The sequence below is a fragment of the Pseudomyrmex gracilis genome, unplaced genomic scaffold, assembly GCF_002006095.1.
Source record: "Pseudomyrmex gracilis isolate BER0280 unplaced genomic scaffold, ASM200609v1 scaffold_83, whole genome shotgun sequence".
Classification (NCBI taxonomy): Eukaryota; Metazoa; Arthropoda; class Insecta; order Hymenoptera; family Formicidae; genus Pseudomyrmex; species Pseudomyrmex gracilis.
The window spans coordinates 488,094-504,893 of NW_018020667.1; the positions used below are offsets into that span (position 1 = coordinate 488,094).

At 34.4% G+C, this 16,800-nt stretch overlaps 3 protein-coding genes across 5 annotated transcripts; 2 read left to right on the forward strand and 1 right to left on the reverse strand.

The window, feature by feature from the left end:
* Positions 1-661: 661 nt before the first annotated feature.
* On the reverse strand, positions 662-5,487 carry LOC109855210 (interaptin-like). Of its 2 annotated transcripts, none has more exons than XM_020429156.1 (20): positions 5,428-5,487; positions 5,258-5,358; positions 5,022-5,173; positions 4,788-4,888; positions 4,587-4,638; positions 4,387-4,510; positions 4,155-4,282; positions 3,965-4,091; positions 3,709-3,851; positions 3,502-3,592; positions 3,265-3,407; positions 3,053-3,143; positions 2,834-2,976; positions 2,585-2,675; positions 2,336-2,478; positions 2,165-2,234; positions 1,726-2,034; positions 1,519-1,641; positions 1,231-1,365; positions 662-871 (listed from the first exon to the last, which is right to left on the reverse strand). In XM_020429156.1, exons 1-20 carry the CDS (start codon positions 5,435-5,437, stop codon positions 785-787), a joined length of 2,364 nt encoding a protein of 787 aa, XP_020284745.1. In that variant the 5' UTR covers positions 5,438-5,487; the 3' UTR covers positions 662-784. The 2 variants fall into 2 exon arrangements, with proteins under 2 accessions (XP_020284745.1, XP_020284744.1); XM_020429155.1 differs by having other exon boundaries at positions 4,788-4,945.
* Positions 5,488-7,102: 1,615 nt separating this feature from the next.
* LOC109855192 (anaphase-promoting complex subunit 7) lies at positions 7,103-10,065 on the forward strand. Of its 2 annotated transcripts, none has more exons than XM_020429109.1 (5): positions 7,103-7,163; positions 7,358-8,552; positions 8,626-9,040; positions 9,102-9,376; positions 9,484-10,065. In XM_020429109.1, the coding sequence occupies exons 2-5, from the start codon at positions 7,747-7,749 to the stop codon at positions 9,710-9,712; spliced, it is 1,725 nt and encodes a 574-aa protein (XP_020284698.1). In that variant the 5' UTR covers positions 7,103-7,163; positions 7,358-7,746; the 3' UTR covers positions 9,713-10,065. The 2 variants fall into 2 exon arrangements, with proteins under 2 accessions (XP_020284698.1, XP_020284699.1); XM_020429110.1 differs by lacking the exon at positions 7,103-7,163 and having other exon boundaries at positions 7,181-7,519; positions 7,626-8,552.
* A 602-nt stretch (positions 10,066-10,667) lies between these two features.
* On the forward strand, positions 10,668-16,542 carry LOC109855193 (nitrilase and fragile histidine triad fusion protein NitFhit-like). The gene is made up of 10 exons (XM_020429111.1): positions 10,668-10,829; positions 11,016-11,153; positions 11,287-11,653; positions 11,782-11,885; positions 12,000-12,301; positions 14,426-14,572; positions 14,913-15,097; positions 15,368-15,536; positions 15,690-15,923; positions 16,133-16,542. The coding sequence occupies exons 2-10, from the start codon at positions 11,020-11,022 to the stop codon at positions 16,225-16,227; spliced, it is 1,737 nt and encodes a 578-aa protein (XP_020284700.1). The 5' UTR covers positions 10,668-10,829; positions 11,016-11,019; the 3' UTR covers positions 16,228-16,542.
* Positions 16,543-16,800: the final 258 nt, after the last annotated feature.

Sequence of the window (16,800 nt, forward strand, 5' to 3'; positions counted from 1 at the left end):
AAGCGCAGAAAAAAAAACGAACGTTAGAAGAACGCAGAAGAGTGAAAAGTGAAAAACAAAAAAACAAGTATCGCAATACATATTTACAACAAAAAAATAGAATAAGCAACATAATCCTCGGTAGCTATGCGGTAATTATGAGATTTGCGCCGTTCCATTATCGCGTTGCGTAATTTGGGTCTCGCATGTCGATTTTAAAGGGGATCATTTATTGGCTGGATGTTGGACCGGTGAATCACGTTTAATTTTAAGTTCTGCGCGCTTCCACTCCACGTACATAATCTCTCCCCCGTGTCGAAGGTGCGTAGGCGTTTTTTCGAGAGCGCGATGATGAGTCTCGTTACTTTATTCACCGATGTTACCCTAAATACGGTTGGCTTACTCAATACATCTATATCATTATTTCACACAGAATATGTGAATGATCCTGACTCATATTGGCGATTCACAAATATCTCGATGAATGTTGTAGTAAAAATTTTACAATTATTATATATATAAATAATTATTAATTATTAATTTTATAATTATATTATTATATTTTATATTTTATGATTATTATATAATTATTATTTAAGTATTATTTAAGTATTATTATTATTTTCTCTCCGCAACTCTTGATTTTGCACGAGAAAAAAAACAAAATTGATATAACGGGAGATAATATAACAAAGAGATGAAAAAAAAATGAGAAAAAAAAACAAATCTTCATCGCTCAAATGTACTTGGTCCGAAGCAGCAATATCCTCAGATCTTCTATTCAGGAATTTCTTTGTAGATCTCCCTAACGTTGTCGCCTGGAGTAGGTACGTCGTTGAGCGGAACGCGAGTGGAAGAATTTCTTTCCCACTGATGTAACTTCCGCCTCTTGCTGCGCAAAGTAGAAAACATAAAAACGTCAATGAAACGTTTCTATACTTAGTTATCTCGGTTCGATATCTCGAGTAACGACAAGTGAATGGAAGAAAGAAGAAAGGACGAATGTAAGATTATACATTAAAACACTCGTACATCCCACCTTCTCACTTTCACTTATTTTCAGTACTCCGCTAATACCGCAAGAAACGTCATTACGCTATTATCCTCTTTCATATTTATGTATATATATATATATATATTGTGTATATGTATGTTGTTTTAAGTGTAGGGTTTTTTTTTCTTCCGTTTAGATTTCATACAAGTCGTGTTAACTTTAACAAACATGCGCGTTTGTTGGTGTGCGCGCCGTACCTCTTTCTGACTTTCCCTCTCTGTCGAGTACAATGTGCGGTTTGTGTGCGTATTCAGTACCTGCGATGATCGACTATCCGCGGGCGATGACGGTTCATTATTATCGTCATCATTGAATTCCGCAGATGTAGAAACCTGAAACACACGATTCGAAGAATCGGAATAATTCTTTCATGAGCAGCTAGAGATCCTGTATACGATTAGTTTTAATCTTCTACGAAATAGTTGATAATCAATGATTACTTAATTGCTCACACACACACACACACACACCAATTGTTTACTTACATTGCTCTGACCATCCTCGTTTATTTCTGTAATGTAGGAATCAAATAAGTTATCGTATTTGCGTTTCACGCTTTTTTGTTCCCTCGACCGCTCTTGATCGGTTGTGGATTTAATAAGAACGTTCTGACGAAAAATGCAACAAGTTTAGAGAGATAAATTAAAATGCGCGTACATCGATGTGATGAATTTTTGAATTATCTTTCTCACCTCACTTCTGGCTTGCCGCTCCAGAATTTCTTCCTTTTCTTTCTGAAGATTCTTCAGTTGTTCTTGAAGTTCGATATTTTCACGTTGCTGAAGTTCGGTGGCGGTCTTCATCTTTTCCAGATTCTTTTCCATCTCAACGTTTTTCACCTGCGCTAACTGCAAATCTGTGTGCGCTTTCGAAAGCTTATCTTTGAGATTCTTAGAATACTCTATCTCGCTATTTAATTTTTTCTCCATTCTATTCACGTCATTAATGAGCTTGGTTTCTCTTTGTTTAGCCCCACTTGATATTGTCAGTAAATTCTGAATCTGAAAAAATTAAAATATAGCATTTAAAAAAAAATGCATAGCATTCTTTTGCATTTGCATTCTTTTGCAGCATTGAATGCATTTTTTTATATGTCAAAAATTAGGAAAAAAAAAAAACAGTCTTACATACCGTTTCCGTTTTTGTAGATAGTGTTTCTTCCAGCGTATTTTGTTTCTTCACTATCGCTTCGTTTTGATTTCTTGCATATTAAAAAAAAGAATGTATTTTCTTCACACATTAACAATCTAATGAAAATGGTCACTTTTGACCGTATTATATAACATTTATTAAAATACTCACTCATATGTAGAAACTTTATTCTCAAGGTGTGAAATAAGCGCGTCTTTCTGCGCGATTGTTTTCGCAATATCGTTTTTGTCTTGCTCCAACGTGTTTAATAGTGATTGTAAATTCTCCACTTCTGATAACAGTCGCTTTTGTTCCTAAGAAAACACAAGCATTATATAAGTTAAAATATATATTGCAGATTTATTCAAAGAAAAACAGAGGAAAACGGAAGAAAAAGTTGTAAAACTTTCTTTAACATACTTCAACTAGCATTTTCTTTTCTTCAGCGTGTACATTCATTAATTTATTTTTCTCCATATGCGAGTTTTGCTCTGCACTTTTCATTTGATTTCTATCAAAATAACATTAAAAGCTTGGTTTTTTATTTCAATTTTTTTTTTAAGATGATATGATGTAATTACAATTTTTAAAAGATATTTGTACTACACACTTTATTTAAGAAATATCTTTTACTTTTTAATTCAACAATTTATTAACTTAAATACTCACTTGTAACTAGACATTTCATTCTCAAGACTTGTAAGAAGCAGATCTTTCTGTGCAATTATTTCTGTAATATCGTTTTTGTCTCGCTCTAACATGTTTAATCGCAATTTTAAATTCTCTAATTCTGATAATAATCGTTGTTGATCCTGAAATAAGCAAGAATGTATTACAAATTATTTAAAAAAAAAGAAAATAAAGTAAAAACATTTTTCTCTAACATACTTCAAGAAGCCTTTTGTTTTCTTCAGCGTGTAGAGCCGCTAATTTATTTTTCTCCATATGTGAATTTTGCTCTACGCTCTTTATTTGATTTCTATCAAAATAAAAAACAAATTAAAACTTATTTACTTTACAACGATAATATGTAATAACAATTTGGAAGAGATAGTTTTATTTTTCAATATAACATAAGTCGTACTAATTCAAACACCCACTTGTAAATAGAAATTTCATTCTCAAGGTCTGAAAGCAGCGCATTTTTCTGCGCGACTATTTCTGTAATATTTTGTTTGTCTTGCTCAAATATGTTTAATCGTGATCTTAAATTTTCCACTTCTGATAACAATTGTTGTTTATCCTGAAATAAGTATAATAAACAAAAATGCATCACAAAAAAATGATTTAAAACAAGGAAGGAAAAAAATTCTAAAACATTTATTTTTTTGACGTACTTCAAGCAATATTTTCTTTTCTTCAGCGTGTAGACTCACTAATTTATTTTTCTCCATGTGTGAATTTTGCTCCGCGTCCTTTATTTGATTTCTATCAAAATACAATTAAGACTTATTTATTTTATGCAACAATAACATGTGATAACAATTTGGAAGATATTTTTACTTTTAAGTTACTCATAAGTCGCAATAATGTAAAATACTCACTTGTAAGTAGAAATTTCATTTTCAAGGTTTGAAAGAAGCGCATCTTTCTGCATGATTATTTCTGTAACATCTTTTTTTTCTTGCTCTAGCATGTTTAATCGTGGTTTTAAATTCTCTAATTCCGATAGCAATTGGTGTTGTTCCTGGAACAGGTGTGTAAATTGATAAATATTTTATGAAAATATTATTAAGTAAAATCCAGACAATTAAAACAAACTGTACAATAAAAAAAAGAAATAAATTTTAAGAGATTTACCTTAAGAAGCATTTTCTTTTCTTCAGTGTGCGCGATCACTAATTTCTCTCTCTGCACATTCGACTCGTGTTCAATGTTCGTTATTTGTTTCTGCAATTTATCTTTTTCCGTTACAAGCTTTTGCATCCTAAAACGCAGTTTTATTGCTATTATTGCCGCAAAATTTATCGCGTGCGACACGACAACTTACGTCTCTTCTTGCATTAACAATTTGTTTTCCAGTTGCGTGACCAAATCCTTGATGTCGCATTTTTCTTTTTCGACCGACTGTAGACGCGATTGTAGATTCGCATGTTTCACTGACAACTGTTCGAGTTCCTAAAATTAGAAAAGCCATTAAAGTGAAACAAAAACATTATAAATCTGTGATATAAATATTTATATGAGAAATCTTCGAGAAAAAAATGTTTGAGACAACAAACTCTGATGTGCGCCAGCTTTTCGGCGTGCGTGTTCGCCAATTCCTTCTGTTGCGATGCGCGTTCGCGTTCGTAATTCTCCAATTGTTTCCGCAACTTGTTCTGCTCCGTTATCGCTTCCTGCAGTCTGATACGAAAAATGATTTTGACGACATTTTTATTTATATATATATAAGAAATTATTGACAATATTCAAAAATTACCTTTCCTCGTGACGAGCGTTGTGTTTCAGTTGTGCGATATGATTATCGCGATCTGTACGTGCGATTATATAAAATTAAACACAGAGTTGTACACAGATCGCATAATTATACAGTATTTAAGATTAAGAAAAACGTATAAAATTAATTAAGAAAAACATATTTGTCTCCCGAGACAGCATATCTTTGGTGATTGGATCTTACCCGATTGAAGTTTCTTGATGGCTTCTTGCTGCTTCAGAATCACGTTATCGTACAAACCGGACAAATTAGCGCGGTGCTGTTGAAAAGTAGCGAGGCTTTCGCTAATATAATTATAATATTCTGTGATGGTATCAATGGTTTCCCAGGTAGCGGTGAGTCTGTGTCGTGATCGAACACTCGCCGATTATATCAAATCCTTAAGAAAACAAAATGCGTAACAGAACTAAAGATTACCTCGTCTGAATTTCTTCTCTGTGGCGCATTTCCACTTCTAAAGAAGCCGACAAGGAAGTCTTCATCTGTTGACTCTCGCTTAGCTTTCGCCTCAAATCTTGAATTACGCGATTCTCGTCCCGCAATACATTCTGCGAAGAACTTTCCTGCACCTATTTCCAAAACAATGTAAACTTTGTTTTGTGTATTGCAATAAAAAGTCGCAATACCAGTTTGCGATCAAAAGTTTGGTCTACCTCTTCTGTCTGGTGGAGCGAAATATTGTTTTCTGTTCTTTTCATCCATTGCGCGATAAATGTATCGATAAACTTGCCACCGGTTTGAGTATTTGTGTGAGCTATCAATTTTTTATTTATAAAATTACATATACAAAAACTGCGTGTGTGAAAACGAACTTAATACTCACCTTCTTCCATTTTTTATCAGTTTACTCTATTGAAATGTATGTATATATTCTTATCTTGTACTTTATTTCGTTGTAAAAGATCTTTTATTTAAAAATAGAAAATAATATTTGCAAGAAAATTCGATCCGCAATTCTCTTTCCACTAGTAGATTCTATTGAATTGCTACAAACAAACACATAATGTATACGCACAATTACTGTGACTGCAACATTAAGCAATCAAATTGTACTAATGTATTACATATATGAAATATAAAAAACAATTAAAAAAATATATATTTTTTTTACAAAACTCTGTAAACAATTTTTCTTTTCGATAATATTCTACTCAATTTCACATAAAAGTTGCGTCAATAATGTCTAAACAACGAAGGTGTAACCTCACGTGTGATAAAAAACTACTAGATATGAAGAATCGAAATATATCTTTTTTATCATATTTCGCGCTCGAGCTATATTGTAGCGTCCTCTGTTGGTCTATTTTGCGCTAAACAGCGGGTTAGGTTTCCAACTACGTACACAGGCGACGCTGTGTAACACAGTATTCACTAGTATGAGTGAGACACACTGATATGCTCTTTCTCACACTAGTGGACACTGTTATACAGTGTTGCCTGCTTAAAGCCTCTTGCACAATGGGCGGAATAGCGATAGCGATAGAAATAACAAAAGTTTTAAAGAGTTTATATTTAAAAATAAAGGTAGGAACAGCGGAATCTAACATACAAAAATACACATGTATCAATGCAGATCAGAAAATCGGAATAAGCAATAGCGATAAAATTTCCGACGAGTTGGAATTCTGTGTTAAAAACTGTGTTATTTCTATCGCTATCGCTATTCCTTCCATTGTGCAAGAGGCTTAAAGCCTCTTGCACAATGGAAGGAATTGCGATAGCGATAGAAATAACACCAGTTTAAAAGAGTTTATATTAATAAATATCAAAAACATTTAAAACAAAGTTAAAGCAAGCGAATATCGACATGGTAGAAGTTAATAATGCATTTCCTTCAATAAAAGAATGAGGAAATTTAATTACCTATCCCATCTACTAACCAGAACTAACAATAGCAATAGTTATCAGATAGCAGTTGGGATGGGCAATTAAACTTCCCCATTCTTTTATTGAAGTAAATGCATTATTAACTTCTACCATGTCAATATCTTTGACACCAGTATTTTATTAAAACCAGTATTTTATTCGAGATTAAACTTGAATTAATTTCTGGATTCTCGATTCTGTTCGCCAATCAATCGATTGAGAAAGGACCAGCCCGGGAAAAAATCCTTTAGGTGGATTCGAACTCGAGAACTCCGGGGTTCGCAGCCCCTGTACTCAGGCCGCGAGACCACTAGTCTGGTCGAATTAGATAACGTCGAGAAACTGGTTAAGTACATCGAAATGTATTTCAGTAACTAAGTTTTGTATGTTATTCAACTGCATTGACTTTTTTATATTATTTAACTGCATAACATATATTGTAACACCAGAGAGAAGCCTGAGAGCGGCCACGGCCATAAGAGTTTCTGCGAATCGCGAATCGCGAATCTTAAACTCGTGCACATAGCACAGAATAGAACCGCACGCTGTGGACATGTCGCTCGTGGACTGGCTGCGTAGTTCCAATGTGTACCATCCGTGGACATGCGCTAGTTTACGGGGCGGAAAAGCGATTACACATCCTCTTATGTGCCTGGTCGTTCTCAGACTTCTCTCCGATATGACATACAGGAAGTATGTCATGGCAGCATGATATACAGCCTACACAGTTATATACGTTTATATGTTATATTTTATTCTTTCTTATTGTATATTACATTTAACCTCTGTTTTTAATTCTTATTCCTAATATTTTCTCTATTATGCTCAGGCCCTTGTGAGGATGTGTGTTGTGTACGCGCGTTTGTATTTAATCTGTACAATTTCAGTGCTGTAATTGGTTTCGCCATTTTGAGAGTCTTGCGAGCTGAACCAATAACAACAAATACGATGAGTGGCCAGACTCTATGTTCAAGGGACTCTATTTACACTTAAATATATCGCAGCGTCCTCTATCGGCTTATCTTTCAAACATCGTACACTAAACAGCTGTACGTAGGTTACAATTTACGTGTGCGGTAATGATTTGATTAGTGCGATGATGTTTGAATAGAAATAATAACTTTAAGATTGTTCGTCTTTTTTTTGTAATTTTAGACAGTTTTCTTTCGTTCCAAGAGGTTTGTGAAAACAATCTCTTGTTCGTTGTAGTACACACAACGATTATCTGTCAACACCATTTGAGTAAATAATAGTCTGTGAAAAACAAAAATTCATCATGTCGAATTTGTTCGAGCAAATCAAGTTGCTTTACGATCAAGCTCTCTATTCTAACGTGATCTCGCTCACCAATTTAGTGCTCTCTCTCAGTGAGCACAACGCCGATCTGCTGTCCCCGTATAACAAGTTTCATGTGTACATCTATTATGCGGACGCTCATTTTTATCTGGACAAGTATCGCAGAGCGGAGACTCTGTACAAAAAGGCCTTGCAATTCCGCAAGTGTCTGATCAAGTCCAAGGGCACGGGAAAACCCATGTTAGACGGACAGAAAGATCTGCCGTCAGATGTCAACATCAAGTATCAGATTCACTTATGTCTGCTGAAATCAAAGAATCCCCAAGAGGCGTTGCAAGTGTTGCAGAGTATTCCTGCCAAGCAGCGCACCGCCAAAGTGAACATGGCACTGGCTAAAGTATTTCACGAGCATGGAATGGAACGATCAGCCATCTCAACCTACAAGGAGGTTCTGAGAGAGTGTCCACTGGCTCTAGAGGCAGCGGAAGGCCTTCTTTCTTTAGGAGTAAAAGGTGTGGAAGTGAACTCTTTAATTGTCCACTCTCTCTCGGGTTCAATGAACCTGGAATGGCTTAATACATGGATCAAGGCTCACACTCATATTCACAATCGAGAATACACTCATGCAGTATCCGCATTAAGATCATTAGATAATGTTGTTCTGCTTAGGGACAATTTTAATCTATTGACTATTATGGGTGAATGTTACTATTATGCTGGCGATGATAAAAATGCCTTGATGTGCTTGAGGCGGGCCAGAGTTATTGAGCCAGATGTAACAAAAGGGTAAGCACATTGTTAGTGTCACTGTCAGTATCTTGTAGAAATATTGTATTATTTCTTTTCTTTTTTCACATAGGGTAGACATATTAGCTGCAGTGCTGTATAAAACGCATCACATCAAAGAACTGGAACGCTTGATACCGGCGATAACAGCAAACAATGAATGTACCAGCGAGATCTGCGTCGCTATGGCTTATTCCTTGTATGCCGCTCGAAAGATCAACAGAGCGAATATTCTCGCTGCTGAAGCATTTAATCTAAATCCCAATGATATAGAAGCTACCATATTGCGCGGTAATCTTCTCATAGAGGAGAAGAAGTATCAGGAAGCGTTGTTTTTCTTCAGACATGCGGTAGAATTGAAGCCCTACAGATATGAATCCCATAAAGGTCTGGTGGACTGTCTCGTCGGAATGCACAGGTTGCGAGAAGCTTTGAATATCGCCAGCAGTTCTTGCAAACAGCTCGGCCATACTGCAAGAGTCTTAACGGTGAGATTAAATCCCGAAATCGTGTCCCCGCAGATAATAACGCAAGCCTTTACGTTTGCAGTTGTACGCTTCCGTTTTGATGAAGGATCCCGTATCAGTTGGTAAGGCTAAGAATCTTCTTGAAAAAGCATTGGCACAAGATGAGATTTACTTACCGGCGGTGTACTTGCTCGCGGAGATATACGAACAAGAGATGAATCTGGAAGCAGCCATCGAATTGCTCGAAAAGCAGGTGGAGATCAATTCTACCTGCAAGCTCCATCAGACCTTGGGCGACCTCTGGGCGAGAGTGCACAATGAGGAAAAGGCTCTAGATCATTACGCCATAGCTTTAAAGTAATTCTTTATAAAACCTATTTCTTTAATCTTCTCTTTCTTTTTTCTCGCAATCGTCGATCTGCATAATTGGAAGGTGGATGAAACTTACTTTATCTCATTTTTAGCTTAGATCCGAACAATCGTAGAGCTCTAGAGGGGATGCATAGACTGGACAATTCCTCGAGTAAATTAGATTCGACCTACTATATGACCGTAGGTGAGGAACAAGCCGACACGACTTATGATGTCGGCGATGCCGACGGTTTACCGGATACGGACAACGATGAGGCACCGGAGGAAAGCGAGACCGAAGCCGTTTGGTCAGATATGGATTTGGAAGCAAACAGCCAATAATTTATTTATTGTCTCGTCGAGACGAGGTAGTCAATGGAGATCGGTCGAGATCTTTTGTTATTTCTTAGATTAGTGATCAACTCTGACGTAGTACGTAACGTCTTATTCACGTGTCCTACTATATATCGATGTGTATGCGGTATTATAATAATGTAATGCAAACACAGATATGTGGACAATGCAACATACGGTCGGAGAAGAATCTTGAAGAACTATTCGTGCATTTGTGAGATATAAAAAGAGACTGATGTTTGTGTGTTAGATAAGCACAAGAAATTTAAGCAAATATATATTATTATGTAAATGTCTGTAATTTCCATATTATTTATAGAAAATATATATAAGATAAATGTGTGTCACTGCCCTCTAAACTTGAATTTTTATCATTTATTTTTTTATATTTTTCTTACATTCCCTTACATAGTATTTGTTATTTACAAACCGAGTGTGAGTTTCATAGAGAGTAAAACAACTGTGCGATTGTGCAATTCTTTATTTTACTTTCGTGATAATAATTCGCTCTACGTAGATCACGTGAATTTCATAAATTTTATTTCATTTTCAGTTGCAACTGTCATCTCGGTGTTGTCAAAAGTCACGTTTTTGCTCATGCGTACTCAGATGTATTACTGCTGATTTAACTCCAATAAGGAATTTTATAAAGGTCTTGTTGGGATCCGAGATCTGAAACTTTTTCTTAATAACCGACTCAGAAATGATCTAGCAGTCATTACGAGAAATTTTAACTTGATCATCAAAAAATTAGGACCTATTTGCATAAGACGCGAGTTGCTGGTTTCACGGAATTGACTAATCACGATTGTCAAATCGGCCATTCGACTAACGTGATTAGTCAATTCCGCACGACCCGCTCCTGCGACTTATGTACACAGATAGATCTTAATAGGAAACTGATTGGCTGTGCAGTGCGCATGCGCAAAAACGCGAGTTTTGGACAACACCGCAGTTCATCAGCCAGTAGCCGAGTAGCCATTAAAATTACAAAGTTAGAGTCAAACAATCAGTGTTGTTAAAAAGATTGCACTCTAGCCGTCTTTAACACCGGACCAACCCCAAAAAAAATCAGCAGTGGATATTTGATTTCTATACACATAAGGCAAGTATTTACATAAGATAGATGAGTAAAATGGCGTAAGGATATTGAAAGCACTTTAGCCGATATATACATAACACCAAACCATAAAATAGATATAAACAGAAAAGGAAGGTATTTAATAGAGAGGATTTTGTTCTAAATGTTTTTCTCTTAATCTCAATTAAACTCTGTTCTTTAATATTGCAGAAAAATGGCTGAAAGCAAAAAAATATCATTTGCTTTTACAAAATCCATCAAGAAATCAACATTAAAGCAAGTTCCTCAAGAAGAAAAAAAGATAGATTATATTAAGTGTCTGGATGCAAAAGCGATTAAAGTTATCGGGTAAGTTTATTAGAAGTTTATTATATTGCAAAAAAGTTAAATTGTGCACAGTTTTAATCTCACTTGTTTCTCAGACAAGTGTTGTGTATAATTTGATGTGCTTAGTAACAATAAGAAAAATATCTTTATTTAGAGAAGAAGAGAAGAAAGAGGAACCTCTTGTTATTCCACTATTAGGAACCAATACATGGCACAACAGAGTCATTAATCAAACAAATGCTGATATTTTTGAAACAAAACCATCTGATAAAAATGCCGACAAGCAGAACATAATCATTAAGAAAGAACCATCAGAAGCATCTAATGAACATGTAACATCAGTTAATAAAGATAGTTCTAGTATAAAAATAAAGAAAGAACTTCCTGATGAAAATGAAGAAAAAACTCTTACATTAGAAGAACAGGCAGCGCAAGAAATTATGAAAGATCTGGAGTTAAAGAAGGAAAAAAGTGATTTAACTCTACCTTTGGTAGAGGATACTTTAAGAGGTGTGGAGGAAGTAAGTGTATTAGTAATTAATAATACTAACATTGTGTATTGAGCGTTATTGTATGAATTATTGACTTTACATATTTTATAATATATTTTCATGTACTTGATTATATATAATCCTCTTTTTTCATATAGAGCACACTAGAAGATTACGAAAAGATTCCAGTAGATGCATTTGGCCTCGCTATGTTGCGAGGAATGGGTTGGACACCTGGGAAAGGCCTTGGTAAAAATGAGAAGTAAGAGCTTTGTTTTAATAAGATTAACGTTATATGTTTAATATATGTGTTCATTAGCACACATTTTGAACATTTTTTTTCTTTCTCACATTTGTTATTTTATTATCTTTACAGAGTTGTGGTACCACTTGACCCTGTATTACGACCAAAAATACTTGGTATCAGTAAATTAGCTTTTCACAAAACAAACGAGAAAACTGAACAAGAAGAAAAAGAATTACGTCTGGAAAGAGCCAGTTATGTGAAAATAATTGCTGGGCGATGGGCAAATGCGTATGGTCAAGTAGAAGGTTTTGATCAAGATACAGGAAGAGTAATGGTAAAAATGGCTTTGAACAATAACATCATTTCTGTAAATGAAGATTTAGTTCAACTAGTAACGAAAGCGGAGTATTTGAAAAATTCTAAAGTTCTCAGTAAGTAGATAAAACAAATCGTCTCTTGGGGACTTTTAAATGTATGTGTTAATAATATTATGTGTTACTATTTTTTGTAAATATAAATTTTAAGATTGCCTCAAAATCTATAATTTTATTAAACAATATAAGTATGTAAAATATTTTTTGGAAATAAATGATCTGTCTTGACTACTTGATACTTTTTAAAAGTTCCTACATAAATTTTTTTTAACTTGTACAAAATTACTGTTGTTTTAATAGTTTGTATTCTATTAATTTGATTGCAGATGCTACTAAATATGAGGAATATAAAAATAAAGAAGACACTAAACAAAAATCTGTATCATCAGAATCTAGTAACGACGGCGATGTAGCGGCGCACGAAAAGAAAAAAAAGTCTTCAAAAGATGAAAAACACGAATCGAAAAAGTCGAGAAAAACATCAAAAGAACATCGAAAGGATTCATCTGTTAGTGATTACGACAGCGATAATGAGAAGAGACACAGAAATCGAAGATACTCCAGCGATACCGACAGTGAAAAGAAGACAAAAAAGTCCAAGAAACACAAAGAGAAAGATAGGGAACGCGAGAAACGGGAGGATAGATTATCCAAATATTCAGAATCCTACAACAGAAGAAAATCCACGAAATATAAAAGTTCTAAATCTCGATCATCCAGCAAACGATGAACGTAAATGATCGAGTGGAATGGAAAAAATCAAACGTGAATGATTGCTGAATGATAGAGATATGTGTTTTATGTATAATATATTGACTCATACATATACTTTTTAATTTAATGTAACATCTTTTTTAATAAACTTATTTTTTCATATACAGGTTTTGTTCTCCCAAAAATACAAAAAGTTGCAGAAAGATCAGTTAGTCAGTTAGAATTATATCCTAACCGGATAGATTCACATCCTAATCAATAAGATGTTAGATTCACATATCCTACATCGATAAGATTAAGATCTAGGTCAATTAGTTTGTTAGAACAAATCTGTTAGATAGTTTTCGAAAATGAATGTTTTTTCTTGACTGTCTAATACTTGTTAAAAATCCCTACATAATATTTTTTTAACTTGTATAAATTTACTGTAGTGTTAGTGTTTCATGTTCGATAAACTTTGATTGGAGACGCTATTAAATACGAGAAATATAAAACCAAAAAAAGCGATCTAACAAGAGACACAGAAAACAGATATACTCCAGCTCCAATGGAATGTCTAAGGAATTAGTAAGATAGAGAACATAAATGACCTATGTAAAATATTATGTAATATATTGCCCGCGTATATTGTAATATATTGACTCACATACAATTGTTTAATTTAATGTGATATTCTTTGTAAGAGTTTTAAATTTTTTCATATACACAGTCTAAATTTTTATCCTCAGATAAAATTAAACATCGTACGAGGAAGGATAAATTTTATTTTTCCATAACTCGTGATTTTTCTACGTCATCAAGTTATAACCTCGCGAGTGGGATACTTAACCTGTAATGTTGCGTGCGAGTCATATCGTGCAATACGGAACAAGAACAATGTCGAGTACGTGGCGTGATCATTTCTGTGACATGTGAAACTCGGATTTGGGAAAAAGTTTATCGGACCGCATATATAAAATATATAATCGTGACATTTGTACTTGTTACTGAAACGACGTTATTGCAAAAATGCCTTCTTCGAGTCATTTCACTGTGTTCGAACTTTGACGGTTTAAACTTAAATTGAATCATACGAGCTGCACACACACAGCAACATTAATCAGTTGCACTGATAATAATCACGAGATAAATCAGTCTTGAATAATTCACATGTGATACATAATTACATATCACTTTTAAATAATTTAATTTCAATTGTTATTCACTTGCTGACACTCGCTGAATCATAATCTGCCCTTATGCGCGAACAGAGAAAATAATATAATTGCGTTTTATGTTGATTTGACACATTGTATATTGAAATTTTTCAATTACATTCCAAGCTTATCGATCGAATCAGTCATGTGAAGAAAAAATGGGTATTGTAAAAAATTAATGCGGGAAAATTGCAGTAGTTGACAACACAATTTGCAAGGCCACGTGCGTACAGCTCAAATCGATCTAACTACGGCGATCGTATATTTTCAGCATTGCGCTTGGCGCTGATTCAGCTAGCCGTCGGCGACGACAAGGCGTCGAATATCTCGCGAGCTCGTTCTTTCATTGAGCGCGCGAAACAGGAACGTGCCGATATCGTGACGCTACCAGAATGTTTCAATTCGCCATACGGACCATGTAATTATTTTAAACAATTTTTTTTAAATATATATCAAGATCTTAATATCACACGCATCGTTTATCTTTTTCGTTCTGATACAATTATTGTTGATTATATAAAATGTATTTATTACTGCTGTAATGTAATCAATTTACAATACAATTATTTATAATACAATTATTGTATCATATGTATTATTGTTATATGTAATATTTTTGAAGAGATACGGTGTACAATTATAATATTAGCGCGTTTTCAAGAAATATATATTATAGGAAATACATATTATTAGGAAATATACGCACTTACAATAATTGTACGCGTGTATGCAAATACTTACATTTCTGAAATAAACAGCTCACTTTGCCAAGTACGCCGAGAGCATTCCCGACGGTGATTCGTGTGCGATGTTATCCGAAGCGGCGAGGAATAACAATATCTACGTGATTGGCGGTACGATACCGGAGAGAGAAAACGGTAAATTGTACAACACTTGCACCGTGTGGGCACCTGACGGAAAGCTCGTGGCCAAGCATAGAAAAGTAAGAAATTAACGCCGAACATGTGTCAAAAAAAATAATATATTGCGGGAAGAAATGTTCTCGAAAATATTTACTTTGTACTTAAAATGTTGAGTGTGTTCCATACAAATTATTTCCTCTTTTAAAATTACTTTAAAATTATTTTCTCTATGTATTTCATATAAATTAAGAAACGTGCCAAAGAAGTCCACATAATTCTTACTAATTTTTGTTTTAAACGAGCGGTAACACCTTGATGAATTGGCGTAATCTTGAGTGTTGTGTTTGTAGTTGCATTTATTCGACATCGATATTAAAGGGAAAATCACTTTTCGCGAGAGCGATTCGCTATCGCCCGGCAATTCTCTTACTATTTTCGAAGCGAAAGGTTGCAAAATTGGCATCGGCATTTGTTACGACATCAGATTCGAGGAATTGGCACGGATATATAGAAACAGAGGTGAATAGACTATTTATTTTAAAAAGAAAAATATTAAAGTTCAATTTGACATAATTGTGAATAAACGATGACAAGTGCATTTTGTTATCGGCATCGTTGTTTTTTTTTTTTTTTTTTTTTTTTTTTAATTCTTATCAATCTACACAATATCAGGTTGCCAAATGTTGATATACCCGGCGGCATTCAACATGACCACCGGACCGCTGCATTGGTCGTTGCTGCAGCGTTCCAGAGCAAACGACAATCAATTATATGTTGCATGTGTATCACCGGCACGTGGTTCGCCGCCTGGATACGTTGCTTGGGGGCATACTCAATTAACCAACCCTTGGGCAGAAATACTTGGCGAATTGGATGCCGAGGAGGATATGATGGTTCGGGATATAGGTAATTAATTCTGGCGCGCGAGGCTGTAGAGTATAACCAAATCAATAGTAGCGATTATATTGGAGAGTGATATAATTTTTTTTTTTTAAGTTGTGAATATTTTAAAAAACCAAATCTCTTTAATATTATCAAAAACTTTCTTTGATTTTTGTAATTTTTTTGAATATAAAATCCGGGCGGCATAAGTCAAAACAATATGTTTATTACAGATTTGAAAGTTGTGGATGACGTTAGAGCGCAAATTCCGACGTTCAATCAACGTCGCACTGACTTGTACGACACCGTTTGGAAAAAGAAAGATTGAAAAGAAACTTTTTCACACGTTATCAATAAGGCATTTTTTTTCATGCCGACGAATTGTACGAATAGGCATTTCAAATTTTTTACTTTGATATTTCGTCGTGTGTTGGAAACACACATGGAAGCGTATACATGTATGCACTTCATAAATTAGCAAGATCCGGTGAATAAACTTTATTAATTTGCAACATTCTTTGGTATATCAATTCTTGCTTTTTTTTTTTGGTCTTAAACGTACTTACACCTTTATCCACTATCGATACATCTACGAAAGACGACGGGTATGACGTAAACTCTTCGTTAATTCAAAAAGTCACAAGAAAAAATTGAAAATAGGGAGTTCTATCGCATATTCCGATTGTTTTGTCCGATTTTTGTGTGTGTATGCAACTTGGAATAAATTTTATTATAATCTCATAATATATACGTATGTATGGAGTTTTCTTTCGAATATAATCATTTAAATATTAATGATATACATAAAAGGCCCCTCTTGATCATTACAAGACACAATTACGATCAAAAGTAATTTTATATACGCGCGTGTTAAATATATATATATATATATATATATATA

Bases quoted from the DNA above. Each gene is read 5' to 3' on its own strand.
- LOC109855193 (XM_020429111.1), top strand. From the start codon at position 11,020: ATGGCTGAAAGCAAAAAAATATCATTTGCTTTTACAAAATCCATCAAG. The intron at 14,573-14,912 runs GTAATTATTTTA...TGAAATAAACAG, and splicing joins CAATTCGCCATACGGACCAT to CTCACTTTGCCAAGTACGCC. The intron at 15,098-15,367 runs GTAAGAAATTAA...TTGTGTTTGTAG, and splicing joins TCGTGGCCAAGCATAGAAAA to TTGCATTTATTCGACATCGA.
- LOC109855210 (XM_020429155.1), bottom strand. The intron at 4,283-4,386 runs GTTTGTTGTCTC...TTCTAATTTTAG, and splicing joins AAAAGCTGGCGCACATCAGA to GAACTCGAACAGTTGTCAGT. The intron at 3,408-3,501 runs GTACGTCAAAAA...TACTTATTTCAG, and splicing joins AAAAGAAAATATTGCTTGAA to GATAAACAACAATTGTTATC.
- LOC109855192 (XM_020429109.1), top strand. From the start codon at position 7,747: ATGTCGAATTTGTTCGAGCAAATCAAGTTGCTTTACGATCAAGCTCTC. The intron at 8,553-8,625 runs GTAAGCACATTG...TTTTTCACATAG, and splicing joins GAGCCAGATGTAACAAAAGG to GGTAGACATATTAGCTGCAG. The intron at 9,377-9,483 runs GTAATTCTTTAT...TCTCATTTTTAG, and splicing joins CATTACGCCATAGCTTTAAA to CTTAGATCCGAACAATCGTA.